Source organism: Budorcas taxicolor, chromosome 11 (assembly GCF_023091745.1).
Source record: "Budorcas taxicolor isolate Tak-1 chromosome 11, Takin1.1, whole genome shotgun sequence".
In the NCBI taxonomy this organism is placed as follows: Eukaryota; Metazoa; Chordata; class Mammalia; order Artiodactyla; family Bovidae; genus Budorcas; species Budorcas taxicolor.
In genome coordinates, this window is record NC_068920.1 from 133,637,910 (window position 1) to 133,655,242 (window position 17,333).

The 17,333-nt window shown below is 46.3% G+C and overlaps 1 protein-coding gene across 1 annotated transcript in view; it reads right to left on the minus strand.

Moving 5' to 3' along the window:
• EFR3B (EFR3 homolog B) overlaps positions 1 to 10,689 on the minus strand; it is a 48,859-nt gene extending 38,170 nt beyond the window's left edge. Inside the window, exons 1-2 of the mRNA XM_052649008.1 lie at positions 10,568 to 10,689; positions 2,958 to 3,108 (exon numbers count right to left, since the gene is read on the minus strand). Coding sequence (XP_052504968.1) covers positions 2,958 to 3,108; positions 10,568 to 10,674 — 258 coding nt within the window. The 5' untranslated portion in view covers positions 10,675 to 10,689. The remainder of the gene's footprint in view (positions 1 to 2,957; positions 3,109 to 10,567) is intronic.
• Between the last annotated feature and the right edge of the window lie 6,644 nt (positions 10,690 to 17,333).

Genomic DNA, 17,333 nt, shown 5'->3' on the forward strand with positions numbered 1-17,333 from the left:
AATTGCTGAGTCATATGGTAATTCTATATGTTTAACTTTTGGAGGAACCAATAAACTGTTTTCCACAGTGTCTACACTGTTTTACAGCTCTGCTAGCAAGGTACAAGGGTTCCAATTTCTACACATCCTCACCAACATGTCATTTTATAGGATTAAAAAAATATACAAACAACCTAGTGGGTGTGAGGAAGTATCTCTCTATGATTTCTGACCTGCATTTCTGTAATAATTAGTGATGCTGAGCATCCGTTCATGTGCTTTTTGGACATTTGTATATCTTCTTTGGAGAAATGTCTATTCAAGTCCTTTGCCCATTTTTAACTGGGTTTTCTTTTTGTTGTTGAGTTGTAAGAGTTTTTCATATATTCTGGTTACTGAGCCCTTATTGTATATGAAAATCACAAACATTTTCTCTCATTTTGTAGTTGTCTTTTGTTCTGTAGTGTCCTTTGATGCACAAAAGTTTTTAATTTTGAACAAGTAAAATTTATTTATTTTTTCTTGTTGCTTTTGTTTTTACTATCATATTGAAGAATCCACTGCAAAATTCAAGACCATAAAGATACATCCATGTATTTCTTCGAAGAGTTCGATAAGTTTAACTCTTATATTTAGGTCTTTGATCTATTTTGAGTTAATTTTTAAAAAAAATATTTATTTGTTTATTTGGCTGCATTGGGTCTTAGTTGTGACCTGAGGGCATTTGGAATCTTCCCAGACCCAGGACTGAACCTACATCTCCTGCATTGCAAGGCGGACTCCCCACCTCTGGGCCACCAGGGAAGTCCTTGAGTGAATTTTTATATATGCTGTGAGGTAAGGATGAAAGTACAAACTTTAAATCCATGATCCTTTATAGTATTTTGTTATTTATACTAGGTTCATTTATTAGATCGCTTATGTAAATAACCTCAGCATTTTCATATTTAATATTTTCAGTTTATCCTTAGAGTGACCTCAAAAGTCAGAGCACATGGTCACTGCACTGTTCCCAGAACTTACATTTGGACCCACCAGGCAATAAGGCAGGTGTGCAGAAATAAATGTCTAAGCAAATAGTTGAGCTTAGTTGGCTCCATCATCTCCTGACTCCTGATCCCTCAATGTCACCTCAAGTTCAGATATTCTCATTAAAGACTTCAAGGCATCAAATAAATTTTAAAACCTATACTGCATATGATATGCAGGAATGGTATTAGCAAAATCAGATTTTTTTGGGGGTGATGAATTTCAGCACAGCTTCAAACCTTGGGGTGGTCAAGCACAGGCTGGATAAATATCCATTAAGAAAGAAGGAAGAAACAGAGAGAAGTCTCAGGCTTGGAGAGCTGGAAAGAGCATCTTTCTGCTAGCCAAGGTTGCCTCTGAAGCTGAACTCTGAACCTCCTGCAATTATCTGACTCATTTATAATCACCTGTCCTTATATAATCTCCACTGTCTGCAGTACACTAACCATTAGTCAACTGCTTTCTTGCTAAGTCAGTGATTCACTGTGATGAGGAATTGAGGAATTTGCAGGATCTGGAATTTTCAAGGCTGTTGCTAACAAATGTGTACCAGGGGCCAGGATGTGCTGCAGGGAACTCTGGGGCTGGCAGCCACCTGCTTCTATATCTCCCCCTGGGGAGGTGCCGTGCGGACACATTGATGAGTGGTTTATCTTCCATTTAGATGTTCTTTTCCAGACTATAGTTATCTTAAACAGGACAAGTGAAATGGTATCTGAAGCTGTTGCCAGGGCAATGTGACAAAAGACTTCACCCTTGCTACTGTATATGTAATTTATCAAAGGCAGCTGGTTCACAGAGAAAGGAAAGAGGGGAATAGGTGGTTAGTTTTGGTCTTTGAGAGAAGAGTTGAAAGACTATCTTCTGGTTAAATCAACTTTAGAAGAGGAAAGCAGTTGTGACCTGTGCAATAAAGATTCAGAAAAGTCAGGTTGGGAAAGCTAAGAGCACAAACCTTAAACCTTCCTTTTTTTTCTGGTGATATCTGTAAAATAGTTGCATGTCAGGGCTTTCAACACCAAGCTGCTTGAAGGCCTAGAGCTGAAAGTATTCCCTGAAGGGAAAGGAACGGAGAGAGAGAGCAAGAAATTGAAGAAAGCAACTGGGATATTCAAGTAGAAGAGATGCTTAGGAAGTTGGGAGCTCTTTTTTGTTGTTGTTTAAACTTTTTATTTTGTATCAGGGTATAGCTGATTAAGTGTTGTGATAGTTTCAGGTGAACAGCGAACAAACTCAGCCATACGTATACCTGCATCCATTCTCTCCCAAATTCTCCTCCCATCCATCCAGGCTGCCATATAACATTGAGCAGAGTTCCATGTGCCATATAGTTGGTCCTTCTTGGTTACCTATTTTAAACACAGCAGTGTGTACATGTCCATTCCAAACTCTCAAACTATCCCTTCAAACTTGGGAATTCTTGACACAACTGATAGTTCTTCTCTCCACACACCAGCAGATAGCAGCCACTTGTTCAGGGATAAGTTATGTTACAGAGCTTGGACTGAGTCCAATCCACTCATGGTATCAGTGAAAAGCTAGGCTCATGAAAGATAACCTTCTCGAGGTTACCCAGCTAAGAAAGGGCAGAACTAAGCCAGAAGCCCTGCCTCCTGCTTCCCCGTGATCTTTCCACTTATCTGATGCCTCTGTCCTGTGAACATCAATGTATTCTATCTTTGAAAGAAGCACAACCTGGACAGCTTTCAACGTATGCCCCATGGAGTCAGGGGCCAAGCTTTGAGGGTGCTGGGCACCGCCTGCTCTCAAAGGAATACCCACCTTTCTACTTTAATATCTATTGGGGCCCCACCTATAATTATTTAAGGGAAAATTCATTTTTAAACATCAGAAAACAAATAGGAATGGATCATAACAAAGCCGACCCAGAGGTTCTGCCCTGCTCTCCCCACCATGCCCACCCTCCAGGGCCCCTCAGACCTCCTTACCGAGTTGGTGCCGAGGATCTGCAGATTGGGTTTCTCTGACTCAAGCAGCTTGGCCACCATCTTGAGGAAACTCTCCACAAAGAGATTGATGCTCTGGCAGTGACAGGCCATGAGCAGCTGGTCCAGCGCCTCCATGGCGATGCACACGTATCTGGGGAAAGCAGCGCCACTGCCATCACTCAGCCTCATGCTGAGTACTCAGTACTCATCACAAAGTATTCAGCCTCATCACTCAATCACCTGCACCACATGTCTGGGACAACCTCGATGGCAGTGCAGTGACCACCTGGGCAGCATCCAGCTAATACAGCTCTTCCCAGGTTGCCATGTCTGGACAGCTGTTCCATCAAGTACCCACTCCAGCCCAGCACTGAGAAGCAGAATGAAGCAGAGCTGCAAGGGAGCCTAGAGGTGAATTCATCAAGCCCCTTATTTTACACACGAAGAATATGAGGACAGACAAGGTATACCATTTCACGAGGAAATTTGAGCAGAAAGAAAACCTAATAACCCCTATCCTTTATTCACAATTCTACTTTCAGAAACAGCAAAAAAGAGGACTGAACCTTCTACCTGCCAGCCCTTTAACCACTTGATAACAACAATCTCTTTTACCATGTTCTTCTCTTCTTCGTGCTAAAAATACCCAGCCCTGGGAATTCCCTGGCAGTCTAGCAGTTAGGACTCTGCACTTTCACTTCTGAGGGCCTAGGTTCAATCTCTGGTCAGGGAACTAAGATACCCACAAGCAGCATGGCATGACCAAATTAAAAAAAAAATTAAATTACATTGAAAAAGTTAAAATACCCAATCCTTTCCAGGCTAGTCTTTGTAGGACAACCCCTAATTGTGATCGTCTTCAATGCCTCTCTTAAATCCCAAGAAAAATGCCACAAATCAAATTCCTACTGAGAATTAGGGATGCATGCCTAAACTCAAACCCAACATTTATCCCACAATAGTGATGTAACGAGCATACGGTCAGGTAAGGCATGTCAGGAAAGATACATCCCCCACTTACAAAGTATTTGCATTCTAAAGAAAGCAAGGCAGACATACACAGAAAAAAGGGTTATTTTTAACTTCTAATAAGGCAGCCTCAGCAAAGCTAACCTGGTTAAAAATGTTATAGTTTTCATTAAGGATTTAGGTGTCTGGGGCAGAATGCTAGATGTCTCCCCTGGAAACTATTTTTGCCCTTCTCACTGGTTATTTAGAAGTTTATCTGAACTGTGGCTGCTCATTGGGAACATTTCCCAGGCTCTCCTGCTGCTAGGTGAGGCCACATGACTTAAACATTGCCATTAAAATGAGGGGGAGTGATGCAAGCGGTGTCGAGCATCATTTGCTTGAAAAACAGGCTTGCCCTGTCCTCTGAGTCCTCTCTTCTCTCTTCCTGCTGGTTGTGGAGTGGGGGCAACTGGATGGCAAGAGGTGAAAGCCCCAGATGACCTTGTGGAACAGAGCCTATTGGCCCAGACTGGATTACTGCTTGAGAGAGAGAAAAAATACTTCTCTACTGCTGGTTGTTTTTCAGTCGCTCTGTCGTGTCTGATTCTTTGCAGTCCCATGGACTGCAGCACGCCAGACATCCCTGTCCTTCACCATCTCCCGGAGCTTGCTCAAACTCATGTCCATTGAGTCGATGATGCCACCCAACCATCTCATCTTCTGTCACTCCCTCTCATCCTGCCCTCAATCTTTCCTAGCATCGGGGTCTTTTCTGAGTCAGCCGTTTGCATCAGGTGGCCAAATTATTGGAGCTTCAGCTTCAGCATCAGTCCTTCCAATGAATATTCAGGGTTGATTTCTTCTACTGCTGGAGCCAGTATATTTAAGTCTCTTTATACCTAAATCACACAAGTATCTGATATTCAGATTTAGGAGTGCTTTAGAAACCTGAGGGCACAAATAAAAGTAGAACCTGAGCAATCCAAAGCAACTCACAGGCAAGAGAAGTGAGGGCTGAACATGACTCCATCCTGTAGGAGGCGGGAGTCACTCAAGACTCTGTGGATGAGGAGTGTGGCTCATGTGCCTATTACAGGGCAGCGATCCCTCTACTCGCAGAGTCAAACCCCATGGAACAGAAAAGTACTTCCTGATAGAAACAAAATGCAGGCCAGACAGAGAGAGTGGACAACTCCAAACCTACCAGGGTGCTGAGGAATCAGGCTGAAGCCTGTAAGTCAGAGCAAGTAGGAAAAGGCCTCTCTTCAAGAAGCTGCCCAGCGTCAGGTTTATAGGCCACGTATATAATAGGGGATGAATTAAAAGATTCGTTCTAAGGACTGCCCTGGCAGCCCAGTGGTTAAGACTCCAGAGTTCACTGCAGGGGGCACAGGTTCAATCCCTGGTGGGAGAACTAAGATCTTACCCATGCCAAAATAAACAAATTAGTAAAAATTGAAAAGAACTTAGGAAGTTATTAAAATCTTAAGATCTTGCAGACCCAAGCCTGGCACATCCTGGGTCCACCGTGTAGGTCATGAAGCAGGCTGACTCTTGCAGGGTTGAGGGAGCAGCCTGGGGTGGGGCCCTTCCAAAGGGCTGGCAGGGAAACATGCACATATTCTGGCAATGAAACACGGCAGCTGAGAAATGGGAGCAGACAGCAGCATGGAATTCTCTTCTTCTATGAATCATCCCAGAGCATGCCAGGTGACACAGTGGTAAAGAATCCGCCTGCCAATGCAGGAGATGCAAGAGACGCAGGTTCAATTCCTGGGTTGGGATGATCCCCTGGAGTAGGAAATGGCAACCCACTCCAGTATTCTTGCTTAAAAAATTCCATGGACAGAAGAACCTGGCGGGCTATGGTCCATGGGAGTCACAAAGAGTCAGACATGACATGAATCATCCCAGTGTCCTTCAATATGAAGGGTTTCACCATTATTTTACAGAGTTTAAATGAGGGAAAGGAAGGGACGGGGTGGGGTTTGGCAAGAGAAGAAACTAGAAGGCCTCCCAAACCCCAGAGCTTAGATTGCTGCTTTTCCTTTTCCTGTAAAAAAACTCCCAGAAAGTCCTGATAAGGAAAACTGTCCTTTGCTAGCCAGGGGAAGAAAAAAAATTGTCTAATTACCAGGAGTGGAAATTTTGATGGAAAGTGAAAATTATGGTAGAAGTGAAACTGAAAAGTAAATGAAGTTTAAGTTCCCTTCTTTTTCTTGAAGATTTTTGTTTTCTTTTGATGTGGATCATTTTTGAAGTTTTTATTGAATTTGTTTCAATATTGCTTCTGTTTCATGTTTTGGCTTTTAGGCCAAGAGGCATGTGGGATCCTAGCTCCCTGACCAGGGGTCAAACTTGAACTCTCTGCATTGAAAGATAGAGCCTTAATCACTGGACCACTAGGGAAGTTCTAAAGCCTTGTTATTTGAACACATACATGCTGTGTGCTCAGTCACTTCAGTTGTGTCTGACTCTGTGTGACCCCATGGACTGCAGCCCGCCAGGCTCCCCTATCCATGGAATTCTCCAGGCAAGAATATTGGAGCAGGTTGCCATTTCCTTCTCCAGGGTATCTTTCCAACCCAGGGATTGAACCTGCATCTCTCAGGTCTCCTGCATTGGGAGGCAGGTTCTTCACCACTAGCGCCACCTGAGAAGCCCCTTTGAATACACTCTCTTTCAATCCTCATCTTTAATCCTAACACTAGGGAAGGAAGGACTGTAATTGAGAACTTAAACTTTTCAAAGTATCTCAGAAGACTAGAACTTAGTGGGATCTTGGAACCTCCTAGTTTAATGCTCACTGCTTTGGTCCTATCTTACAATAACCTTCCTGGGTACATCCTATGCTTTATATCCATAATCTCAAAGGGAGAGAGCACAGGCTTCTCAGGGTGATGTTCACTGAGCAGGACTGGGACCAGATCAGTCTCAGCTGAGATCTAATCTGAACTTGGGATCCTGAAAGGGATCCAGTGTAATAATAGGTCTGAGAAATGGACTTGACTGGGTTGTTGGAGCAGGGTGGGGAAGGTCGAAGGTGGTGAAGACTAACCTACTGCAGAGGCCTAGGGGAGAAGGCAAGAGCGGCACACAGACCACAGCAGCAGGGGATGACCAAGGGTCTTGGATCCACTAGTAGGGCTTCCCAGCAGAAATCAAGGAATCTGGGATGGACTGGAGTTCATGGGCAGTCACTGGGGTCAGGAGTGGCCAGTTAGTAGGTTACAACAACAGGAACTCAGGGTCATGGGCCAATCAAAGCAGAAGGTGAGTTATAACAACTGAGAAAAAGACGCAGGGGGCCTGGTGCTTGGGGAGAGTCAGGAAGTTCCTTGAATTGAATTCTAGAATATGCAGCTGCTTCTGCTTCCCTGGTGGCTGGGATGGCAAAGAATCTGCCTGCAATGCAGGAGCCCCAGGTTCACTCCTTGGGGGAGGATCCCTGGGAGCAGGAAATGGCAACCCACTCCAGTATTCTTTCCTGGAGAATTCCATGGATAGGGGAGCCTGGTGGGCTACAGTCCACGGGGTTGCAAAGAGTCGGGCACAACTGAGCTACTAACACTGTCACACTTGCTGCTTGAACACCTCTCATTCAGCAAGGAGTGGCCTTAGGACCCTCTGGGAAAGGAGGAGCCAGCATGCAAGGTCTAGGTACCAGACTTGGTTGGAAAGGAGTGCAGATGCAGGGTCCGAGATGGGGACCAGCTGGCAGAGAGAGGGGGCAGCTTTAGCTGGGTCAGTCGTCGACTGAGAATCACTCCGAGAGCGGTAGTCTTGACGAAGAACCTCTCATTCTGGGCAGTCTGAATGTATGCAGTCAAGTTCTCCCTACCGAACAGAAACTTCCTGGTTTTAGGAGCCCAGAAGCAGGGGTTGACGTCAGCCAAGGCAGGGAAGGATGAACCTTCCTGTCTGGTAGGAATCTGCAAAATCTCTGTCTGCAGGGTCAGCTCCACTCTCTAACAGGGTTCAGAGTCCCTCTGGGGGACTGTATATCTCTTGGGAGCCCCACTAAGTCAGTACCAGGCCCAGGCTCCTGGGGAAGTAGCTCAACTCTTTCGGCATGGGTGTCTCCATCCTCCAGTCACTGGGGAACCTGACGATTCACTTTCTTAAATAATTTTTTTTTCGTTGACTTATTTGGCTGCACCAGGTCTTAGCTGTAACACACAGGATCTTGAATCATCATTGTGACATTTGGGATTTTTTTTTTTTTTTTTTTTTTTTTAGTTATGGTGTTCAAACTCTTAGTTGCAGCATGTGGGATCTAGTTCCCTGACCAGGGATCAAACCCTGGGGCCCCTGCACTGGGAGCTTGGAGTCTTAGCCACTGGACCACCAGCGAAGTCCCAATCTGACAGGTTCCAATGCAGCCTTCTACGTGTGGTCATTGCTCTGGGGTCACTCAACCCCGAGTCTGACCCATAACTGCTGTCACCTCCCTTACTCTTCAGTTTCCAGGGGTGCTCTAGCAATTGGGCTGAACTGAAGGGAGGAAAATAGGAGGAATTCTTGCTTTTTGTAGCTCTGCATCTCACTGTCCATCGTAGCCCACACCAAGGAGAAATACCTTGAAATTCTTATCTTATTCTCTCTCCGCCCACACTGAGTTATCACCCCTGATGCTAAACACATGCCTGTTGAGGAGGGTGGTTCTACCACTTGGTCCAACACCCAAAGTTCTCATGTATATGGTCAAATCATAAACACAAACACCTGAATGATGGCAGGGAGACGGCTCCTCACACCATCTCACCTGTCTGTAGGTGAATATTTTGCTACTCCAAAGCTGCCATCAGTGGTTAGGACAATGGTGATGAGTGTGGAGCTGGGTAAGGAAACTCGGGGAAGAAGCAGGAAGAGACCCAGAGAACAGATCTAACAGATTTCTCTCTCCCAATGTTTATGATTAAAGCCCCCAGTGAGGCCATCAAGGCTTTAAATACTTAGACACTGCAATGGCTATTTTTAACAGAATGTGGCCAATTTTGAGTGATAGTTCTGAGGGCAGTGGAATGCTTCTAAGTGGCTCTGCTAGCTACAGGACATTTTTTACTGAGAGAACCATCACTGCAGAGAGGGCAGGCAAAATTAGTATTAAATGTTTAATGTCATTGCTTGCATATTAGTTTCAGGTTCAATCTAGGATAAAGATATTTTTATTGTACTTGCTTGAGCCTGCTTTATAATATGTCAAGGCGATTTATATAATCAGCATGTTCAGTATATTCATGCCCTTTTTACTGAGCATGTTAACCTAATTTTATTATATTAATAGAAAGGGATCATAGAAATGAATTGTTTTCAGCCTTGTTTTTCTATCAGGGATAGCTTGATGTGAGAGTGGCTGGTGGGTCCTGTGGAGGGTGGACCTCTACACACTGTCGGCACAGTGCATACTCGCACCCTCCGGTTCTCACTCCACCTTCCTCATCAGGAGGAAAGGGCCTTGGAGGATGGTGGGGGTGACAGGTGGTAGCTGGGGGGCAGGACAGAGAGGGTCCAGGGAGGTGATCACTGCAAAAGCACAGAAGCCAGAGAGTGAGGTGGGGGGTCATTAGCTAGTCCATCTGGAGGAGGTGTAGAGCAGCTATGGCAGTTGTGGTGGGTTTGGCTGGGGTTAAAGGCAGTTTGGGGCTTCCTTGGTGGCTCAGTGGTAAAAAATATCCACCTGCAATTCAGGAAACATAGGAGATACAGGTTCAATCCCTGGATCAGGAAGATCTCCTGGAGGAGGGTGTGGCAATCCACTCTAGTATTCTTGCCTGGAGAATCCCAGGGGCAGAGGAGCCTGGTGTGCTGTCGCCCATAGGGTCGCAAACAGTTGGACATGATTGAAGTGACTGAGCACGCACGCAAAGGCCATTTGGGGGCAGGTAATGGAAGACCTTGGAGAAGGCAATGGCAACCCACTCCAGCACTCTTGCCTGGAAAATCCCATGGACAGAGGAGCCTGGTAGGCTGCAGTCCATGGGGTCGTGAAGAGTTGGACACGACTAAGCGACTTCACTTTCACTTTTCACTTTCATGCATTGGAGAAGGAAATGGCAACCCACTCCAGTGTTCTTGCCTGGAGAATCCCAGGGATGGTGGAGCCTGGTGGGCTGCCGTCTATGGGGTCATACAGAGTCGGACACGACTGAAGCGACTTAGCAGCAGCAGCAGCAGTGGAAGACCTTAGAAGTCAGGCTGAGGAGCTTGGATTGGAAGCTAAAGGAGCCAGGAAAGTATAGCTTTGGGTCTGTTTTAATGATCATAGCTAGCAGTATTGATCTGGAAGGGCCAGAACAGGAAAGATGGGAAGCAGGGAGACTATTTCCAAGGCCACTGCAGTAACCCGGAGTCTGCACCAGGGAAAAGGTAGGAGCAGAGGAAAGTAGGGGATGGATATAAAAGGCTTCATGGAGAATAGAACCAATGGGACTTACAGACAACTGCCCTGGATCTGCTTTTCCCTCTGTCCCATCAACAGCGCCACTAGAAACCTCTTAGTGTTCCCTTTACATCCACCCCACTCCAGATCGTGACAGTAGGTAACAGACATGTCTCTCCTGCAGTTGACTTTTTCCATTGAGGACCCCAAGTATTGCCCTAAAAATATAATATTATATAATTTCTGAAAATCTCTCTCCCCCTCTCATACTACTTACCCATATCGATGACGACCCACGTCACGGATGAGCCTTTCGGAGAGGTAGGCGCCAATGCGATCGAGCTTTTCAGGAGCTGAGAGAGCATAGAAGGTCAGCTTCTCCATGTTGGTCTTCACCAGGCCATCCTGTAAAAGACAGGTCATCTTCACTGTGGCCATGTGATGGCTAGAAGAGTTCAAGTCCAAAGGTAAGTGATCATGCAATTTAATCAATGTTTAACAGAGTGCCCATCATGTATGTGACAGGTATCATGTGGGTTTCGGGGATACAGAGATGATTAAAACATAGACCCCGCTCTCTAGGAGCTCACAACCTAGCCCAAAGTGTGCTAGCTATAAATAAAAATAGTGACAGAAATGTACATATATGTGTGTATGTGTATATGATATGGGTTTACACACTTATATGTATATGTTCATGAATGTATATATATGTGTGTGAATGCATGTGTATATGAATGGACGACAAGACTTCAATGAAAGCAACCCAGAATTAAAATGTTTTGGATCTCCAAAATCAAGAAGTGAACAGAAAGAAGGCAGCTCTATTCTATAGCTTTCAGGGAAGAGTCCAGAGGATGCTGGAAATGTGACCTCCCCAACCCCTGCCCATCAAGAAAAGTCCATTGATTTCTAGAGAGCAAATCAAGTACATCAAACCTTGACATTTCTGAAACCACATGACCCACATTGCAGTCTGACAGTTTAGTGGCGGCTTGGAAACCAAGAAACCAGGCGTCTCGTGTGCCCACCTGACACCTAGCAGATACCCGAGGGAGCACACAGAAGACCATGAGCTCCAGAGCCAAAACCCAGGAAGGGAAATGCTCACACCTGATGTCAGGGAAATAGTACCCTCCAGAGAGTTAGTGGCTCCAGGAACTATCACTCAGAGAGAGACGAGTGAGCAAGATGCTCAGCAGTGGCCAGAAGCACCAAGACAAACTTCCGAACCCTCTGCAGATCTTGCCTTCAGAGGGGTCCAAAGATCCTCAGCTTTCAGGCTTCCAACTGCTTCTGGTCACTGACAGGGCTGTGGCTGTGGTTTCGGTGTGTCTGAATGACCTTGGGGGGCTCGCCTCTCCTTGTGGAAGCCCCTAGGGCCCTGGATCGGGTGAGACAGTGAGAGGCACACTGGTGGCAGGAGATGCGACCCACCTCGGGATCCTCAGGGAAGATGTTGTCCACCAGCCTTTTGTACCTGGGACGCAGGGCACCGCAGCAGCCGCACACACCTGGAACAGCAACGAGAATGCCCTGTGAGCTAAGCCTCCTGGGGCCAGGCTGGGCGGCTTCTGAGAAACCAAATCCAGACTGGAAACAGAAGGGTCCCTCTGTTAGAGTATCAGGGCCTCGGCACTTCCTGCTGTTTCTCTACCCCTCCCCCACTCTAAGACATTGCTTTTCTTGTTTGGTGTCTTTCGCTTGGGGATCAGGCATAGGTGCCAGCAGATTAGAATTAGTTCAGGAAGCCAGGCCATTGAACACACACGTGTGCGCGCATTTGCGTGTGCATGCACACGCAAGCACACACACATACACTCTGGGCCAAGACTATATAAAACTGCCTCCTGTAGCCCAAGACTCTTCCCCAGGTCCTGGGAGATCATCCAGCTGGGAAGGGCGGTTACTCCACCTACCCTACCCTCTAGCTTTCTGTCCACTTCTTCTCTATCTGGTCCTCAATCTCCTTTACCATCCTCTCTCCTGGGGCCATTTCTATTACAGAATGTTATGTGAAACTATGATAAATTAACATTGCCATTAATTATTAACCTTTGAAAATGCATCTTTAATACAGCGAGACCACGGTGTTTGAAAGCCGTGGTTTTGAGAGCTGGAGGGTTTCCAAGGGCCACCTGGTCGGTGGTTCCCAACACCAGCCCTCTCCCACCACAGGAGATTCTCACCAGTCTGGGGCAAAACAAAAACCTAAGATAATGTGGGCTTCTCTGGTGGCTCAGTGGTAAAGATTCCTGCAATGCAGGAGCCGTAGGAGACTCGTGTTTGATTCCTGGGTCGGGAAGATTCGCTGAAAAAGGAAATGGCAACCCACTCCAGTATTCTTGCTTAGGAAATCCCATAGACAGAGGAGCATGGTGGGCTGCAGTTCACGGGGTCACAAAGAGTTAGGCACGACCGAAGTGACTGAGAGAAAGAATAATGTACGTTGTCAGAAAGCTGCAGACTGATGTGAGCTCCTTTGTGAGACAGTGTTAAGAAATCAGTGATAATAGAACAAACCTTGGAAAAATAAAAACTTGATTCTAGAGGTCCCACCGTAAAAAGTTTTCAGTTAGAACCACTGCTCTTTTCCTCCCTTTCATCCTCGGCAGACACCTCCCTTGGCATATCCCAGCTGCACCCTCCAAGAACTGGGAAGGGGGGCAGTGACCCCTGAGGGAGTGGAGAGGATGGCAGGGAAGGGCCTGGGAAAGTCCACTCCCTTCCAAAATAATTGCCTTCTCACTCTACCAATTAACGCTTAATTTTTTTTGTACAAATGCTCTACTTGAAACGCAAAGGTGCCCTGGAAGAATCAAGCCTACAGGTCATTCAGAGAAGAATGAATTACTTTAGTGGGAATTACTTTAATCACACAAAGAGCCACAAAGAGCTTTACAGTGGAGAGAAAAGCTGTTGGGGGGTGGAGTGGGGGGACCTGGACTGGGAGGGGGTCAGGGGTAGGCGGCACCACCAGGAGGAGGAAGGAACGGGGCAATCTGGGCTCCCAGAGAGACCCAGGTGTTAGGGGATGGGCATGTCCCTGGGGAAATGGGGCACTCCAAAGGCAGGATATCAGATTTCTGATATCAAAAGACCACCAGGGTCCCAGTGTGTCCCCCAATCCCTCACCCACCCCAGGCACAAGGAGGATGGTAGAAGCAGTCCACAGCTGCACAGTGGCCTCTGGGTTCCATCTTTCTGGGCTGAACTGGCACTGACGTCGCCTCATCTCCTCCCTGCCCACCTGGGAGAAGGTGTGAGGGCTCCAACTGGCTGGCATCCAGGGCAGCTCCCTGGGGGGACCCTGACCCCGAGGCTCAGGATTGAAACCTGCCCTTGGGCCCTCTGCCCAGTGCGGCCATCAGTGCACTTCTTCTAGGATGCCCCGGAGCATGGGCCCTGCGCGCTAAAACAGCAACATGGATGTTTGCATCTTCAAGGGAGTTAGAACTAGAGACAAGGAGAAATTAGAGCCCCCAAGCCCTCCAATGTCAGTCCCATTTTCAAACCTTTCTGAAGGACCCATGAGCTGGGACCTGCCCTGCACTGAGGCCAAGCTCACGGTTGTTAGAAACCCAGACTTATCTGAGAAAGCACAAGCCTATTTTGGGTACTTAGGGTATAAATCTCCGTGCAGGGGTCCCTCTTCCAGCACAGAGGCCCCCAGAAGCCATAAGGCAGGGGGAACCCATCACATGGAGGCCCGGGCATTTCCCTCCTGCGGGGAGAGGTGAGAAAACTGTAGAACAAGAGAGGCAAGCAGGTGCCCGGTCAGCAGAACTGCCCTGCTTCTGGGTGCTTCCAGACCTACAGACTTCCTCGGTGGCTCTGACGGTAAACAATCTGCCTGTAGTGCAGGAGACTGGGGTTCAATCCCTGGGTTAGGAAGATCACCTGGAGAAGGAAATGGCAACCCAATCCAGTATTCTTGCCTGGAGAATCCCACGGACAGAGGCTACAGTCCATGGGATTGCAAAGAGCTGGACATGACTGAGCAACTAACTTGACTTACATCCTGTGATTCCTTCTTGTCCACTCTTTCATTCCAGCCTCCTCTTACTCCTGGAGGGCAGGGGCTAGTTGAGGCCAAGTGGGCAACAGCATAAGTTTCAAATTAAATCCTGGCACTGCCACTTCCCAGATGTGATGCTGCGCAAGGAGTGGCATTCTGTGGGTGCGAGTGTCCTGGTTTAGCGCTTGGGGCTGCTATGAGGCCAAAGTGAGTTTATGCTGCAAAGCACTCAGGGCAGATCACCACCAGCCACCCTTCCTTCCACATTCCCCAGCCCAGGGCGGCAGAGCCCTTCCCAGACTGCCAGCTGGTCCATGCTGGCTGGTACATCTTAGTGCAGCTTCCCCACCATTCTCTTACTCAGTAATGGTGACCAAGGGAAAGGGACAACTGGAGGCCTAAGAAGTGAGAGTCCCAGAACATTCCTTCAGAAGACCTAACCTCACTGGCCTATGGGTCTGCAATGATAAATTGACCTGAACCTCCAGTCACTGCCAGCTGGCTTCTCAAAGTCAGCATTCCCAAAATTTCCTGCCTCAGCATCAGCTCCACAAACCTCAATGCAAATATGACATATTTCCAGCGTACACAACAGACCAGAGTCAAATGCTGTTGAAAGATAAAGCAAGAGGCTCACTGGAGAGAGCCCATGGGACTGGCTGGCTGTTGGAGGGTCACCCGGAGAGCAGCTGTGGTGGGTAACTAACAAGCACTCTTCAGAAAAAGGGTCTGAGGACAAATAAATCTATGAAACCATGCACACCAAATCCCTCATTTTAGATTTGCAGGCCAATAAGCTTACTAAAGCCTCTGAAAAGTCATAAGGCAAAGAAATCTATTTAAAATTTCAAATCAACATCTCCCCATTTTTCACTGTTATAAATAGCAACATGATGAATACTTTTAATATTCCTTTTTCAAGGCATATATATTGCCTACTATGTGGGAGGGCTTCACAAGTGGCGCTAGTGGTAAAGAACCCGCCTGCCAATGCAGGAGATGCAAGGGACACAGGTTAGACGCCCTGTATCAGGAAGATCCCCTAGAGGAGGCCATGGCAACCCACTCCAGTATTCTTGCTTGGGAAATCCCATGGACATAGGAGCCTGGCAGGCTACAGCCCATAGGGTTGCAAAGAGTCGGACACAAGCGACAACATGTATGCACTAGGTGGGAACAGAAAGCTATACACTGCTGTAAATAGAGTACATTGGAAACAGTGCTATTTTTTTTCTAGGTCTTAAATAGGATTTTATTTTAGAATATAAGAAATAATTAAAATAAGTGGATTATGTTTGAAACTTAACAAAATGAAAAGAGAAACAGAGTTAAAATATGAGAAGACGTTAAGGAAACAGAAAACAAATAGCAAAATAATCACAAAATACGACCTCATTATTTGAAAATACTCATAGGCACACACCAAAAGATACACACTGCCAGTTATCAAAGAAAAAGAGATACACCAAATAATAAGTTTAGGAACAAAAATGGAACATACACGGGGAGAAAAGTGTTGACAAAGGCACACCTTAATATCAGATGAAATGGACACTTTTTTAAAAGTGTAAAATTAGTCAAAATGGCCCAGTAGCATACTTGAATAGATCAAGACCAGAAAAGAAATCCAAATGGTATTATTGATCTGGCTCTACAGGAGGCACCAAGGTGACTGTTGTCAACTCTTCAAACAACAGGGGTTATTGGTGGCAATTTTGCTCCATAGAGTCACTATTAACAGAAACAGTGCAAATTTTGGAGTTTAAAAGGTTTTGAGTTCAAGTCCCAGTTCTGCCATTTGATCTTTGAGACTCAGTTTTCTCATTAATATAATAAGAGAAGATTTTCCCCTAAGGTACAATCCTATGATTGAAGTCCCAGACCATTTGCAATAGAATCTAGAAAGGGAGAAAACACCTTGAGCTCTGCTGGTTGGGAGAAGGCTTCTCAGGAGAGGACAGACAAGACGATGAGGGGCGGGAGTCACAGGGCAGTGGCTGCTTTACTTCTTATGTGTCAGTTCAGTTCAGTTGCTCAGTCATGTCCGACTCTTTGCGACCCCATGGACTTCAGCATGCCAGGCTTCCTCGTCCATCATCAACTCCCAGTGCTTGCTCAAACTTATGTCCATTGACTTGGGGATGCTATCCAACCATCTCATCCTCTGTCATCCCCTTCTCCTCCTGCCTTCAATCTTTCCCAGCATCAGGGTCTTTTCCAATGAGTCGGTTCTTTGCATCAGGTGGCCAAAGGATTGGAGCTTCAGCTTCAGCATCAGTCTTTCCAATTAATATTTAGGACTGATTTCCATCAGGATACTGGTTTGATCTCCTTGCAGTCCAAGGGACTCTCAAGAGTCTTCTCCAACACCATCGTTCAAAAGCATCAATTCTTCGGTGCTCAGCTTTCTTTATGGTCAAACTCTCACATCCACACATGACTATTGGAAAAACCATAGCTTTGACTAGATGGACCTTTGTTGGCACACTAGATGGACCTATGTGTCAGACACAGTGCTGAAATACTTTACAAGCATCAACTCATTAAGCCTACAACCCCTTGAGGTAGGTATTGTTTTTATTCCTATTTTTACAGATGTGGAAGTCGAGGCACCAATAGGTTAAGTTACCTGCCTAGAGCCTCATAGTTAATAAGTGGCAGGATTTGAAACCCCAAAATCTACCTCTAGAGACACTGACGTTCTTAGGTACTATTCTAGGGAAGGGATGCATTAGCTAGGGAGCTAGACCAGGCTTATACAGAAAGGCAAGGACCACTAAGGCAGTCCATCTTGAAGGAAACCAGAGTATGTCGTCCCAAATATGCCTCTTTGACATAAAAAACTGTCTTGAGCTGAAAGCAATTAAGTGGCAGCAAAAGGCTGAAAAAGCTCCCCCCTTTTGGCCTAAAGACAGGAAATAAATGTTTCTCTTACTTTAGCGACTAAACAACAACGACAAACTGGAGGCAGATTTTTAAGAAGTCACCAGAGAAATCTGCAAACAAACCTTGTTAAACTAACCCT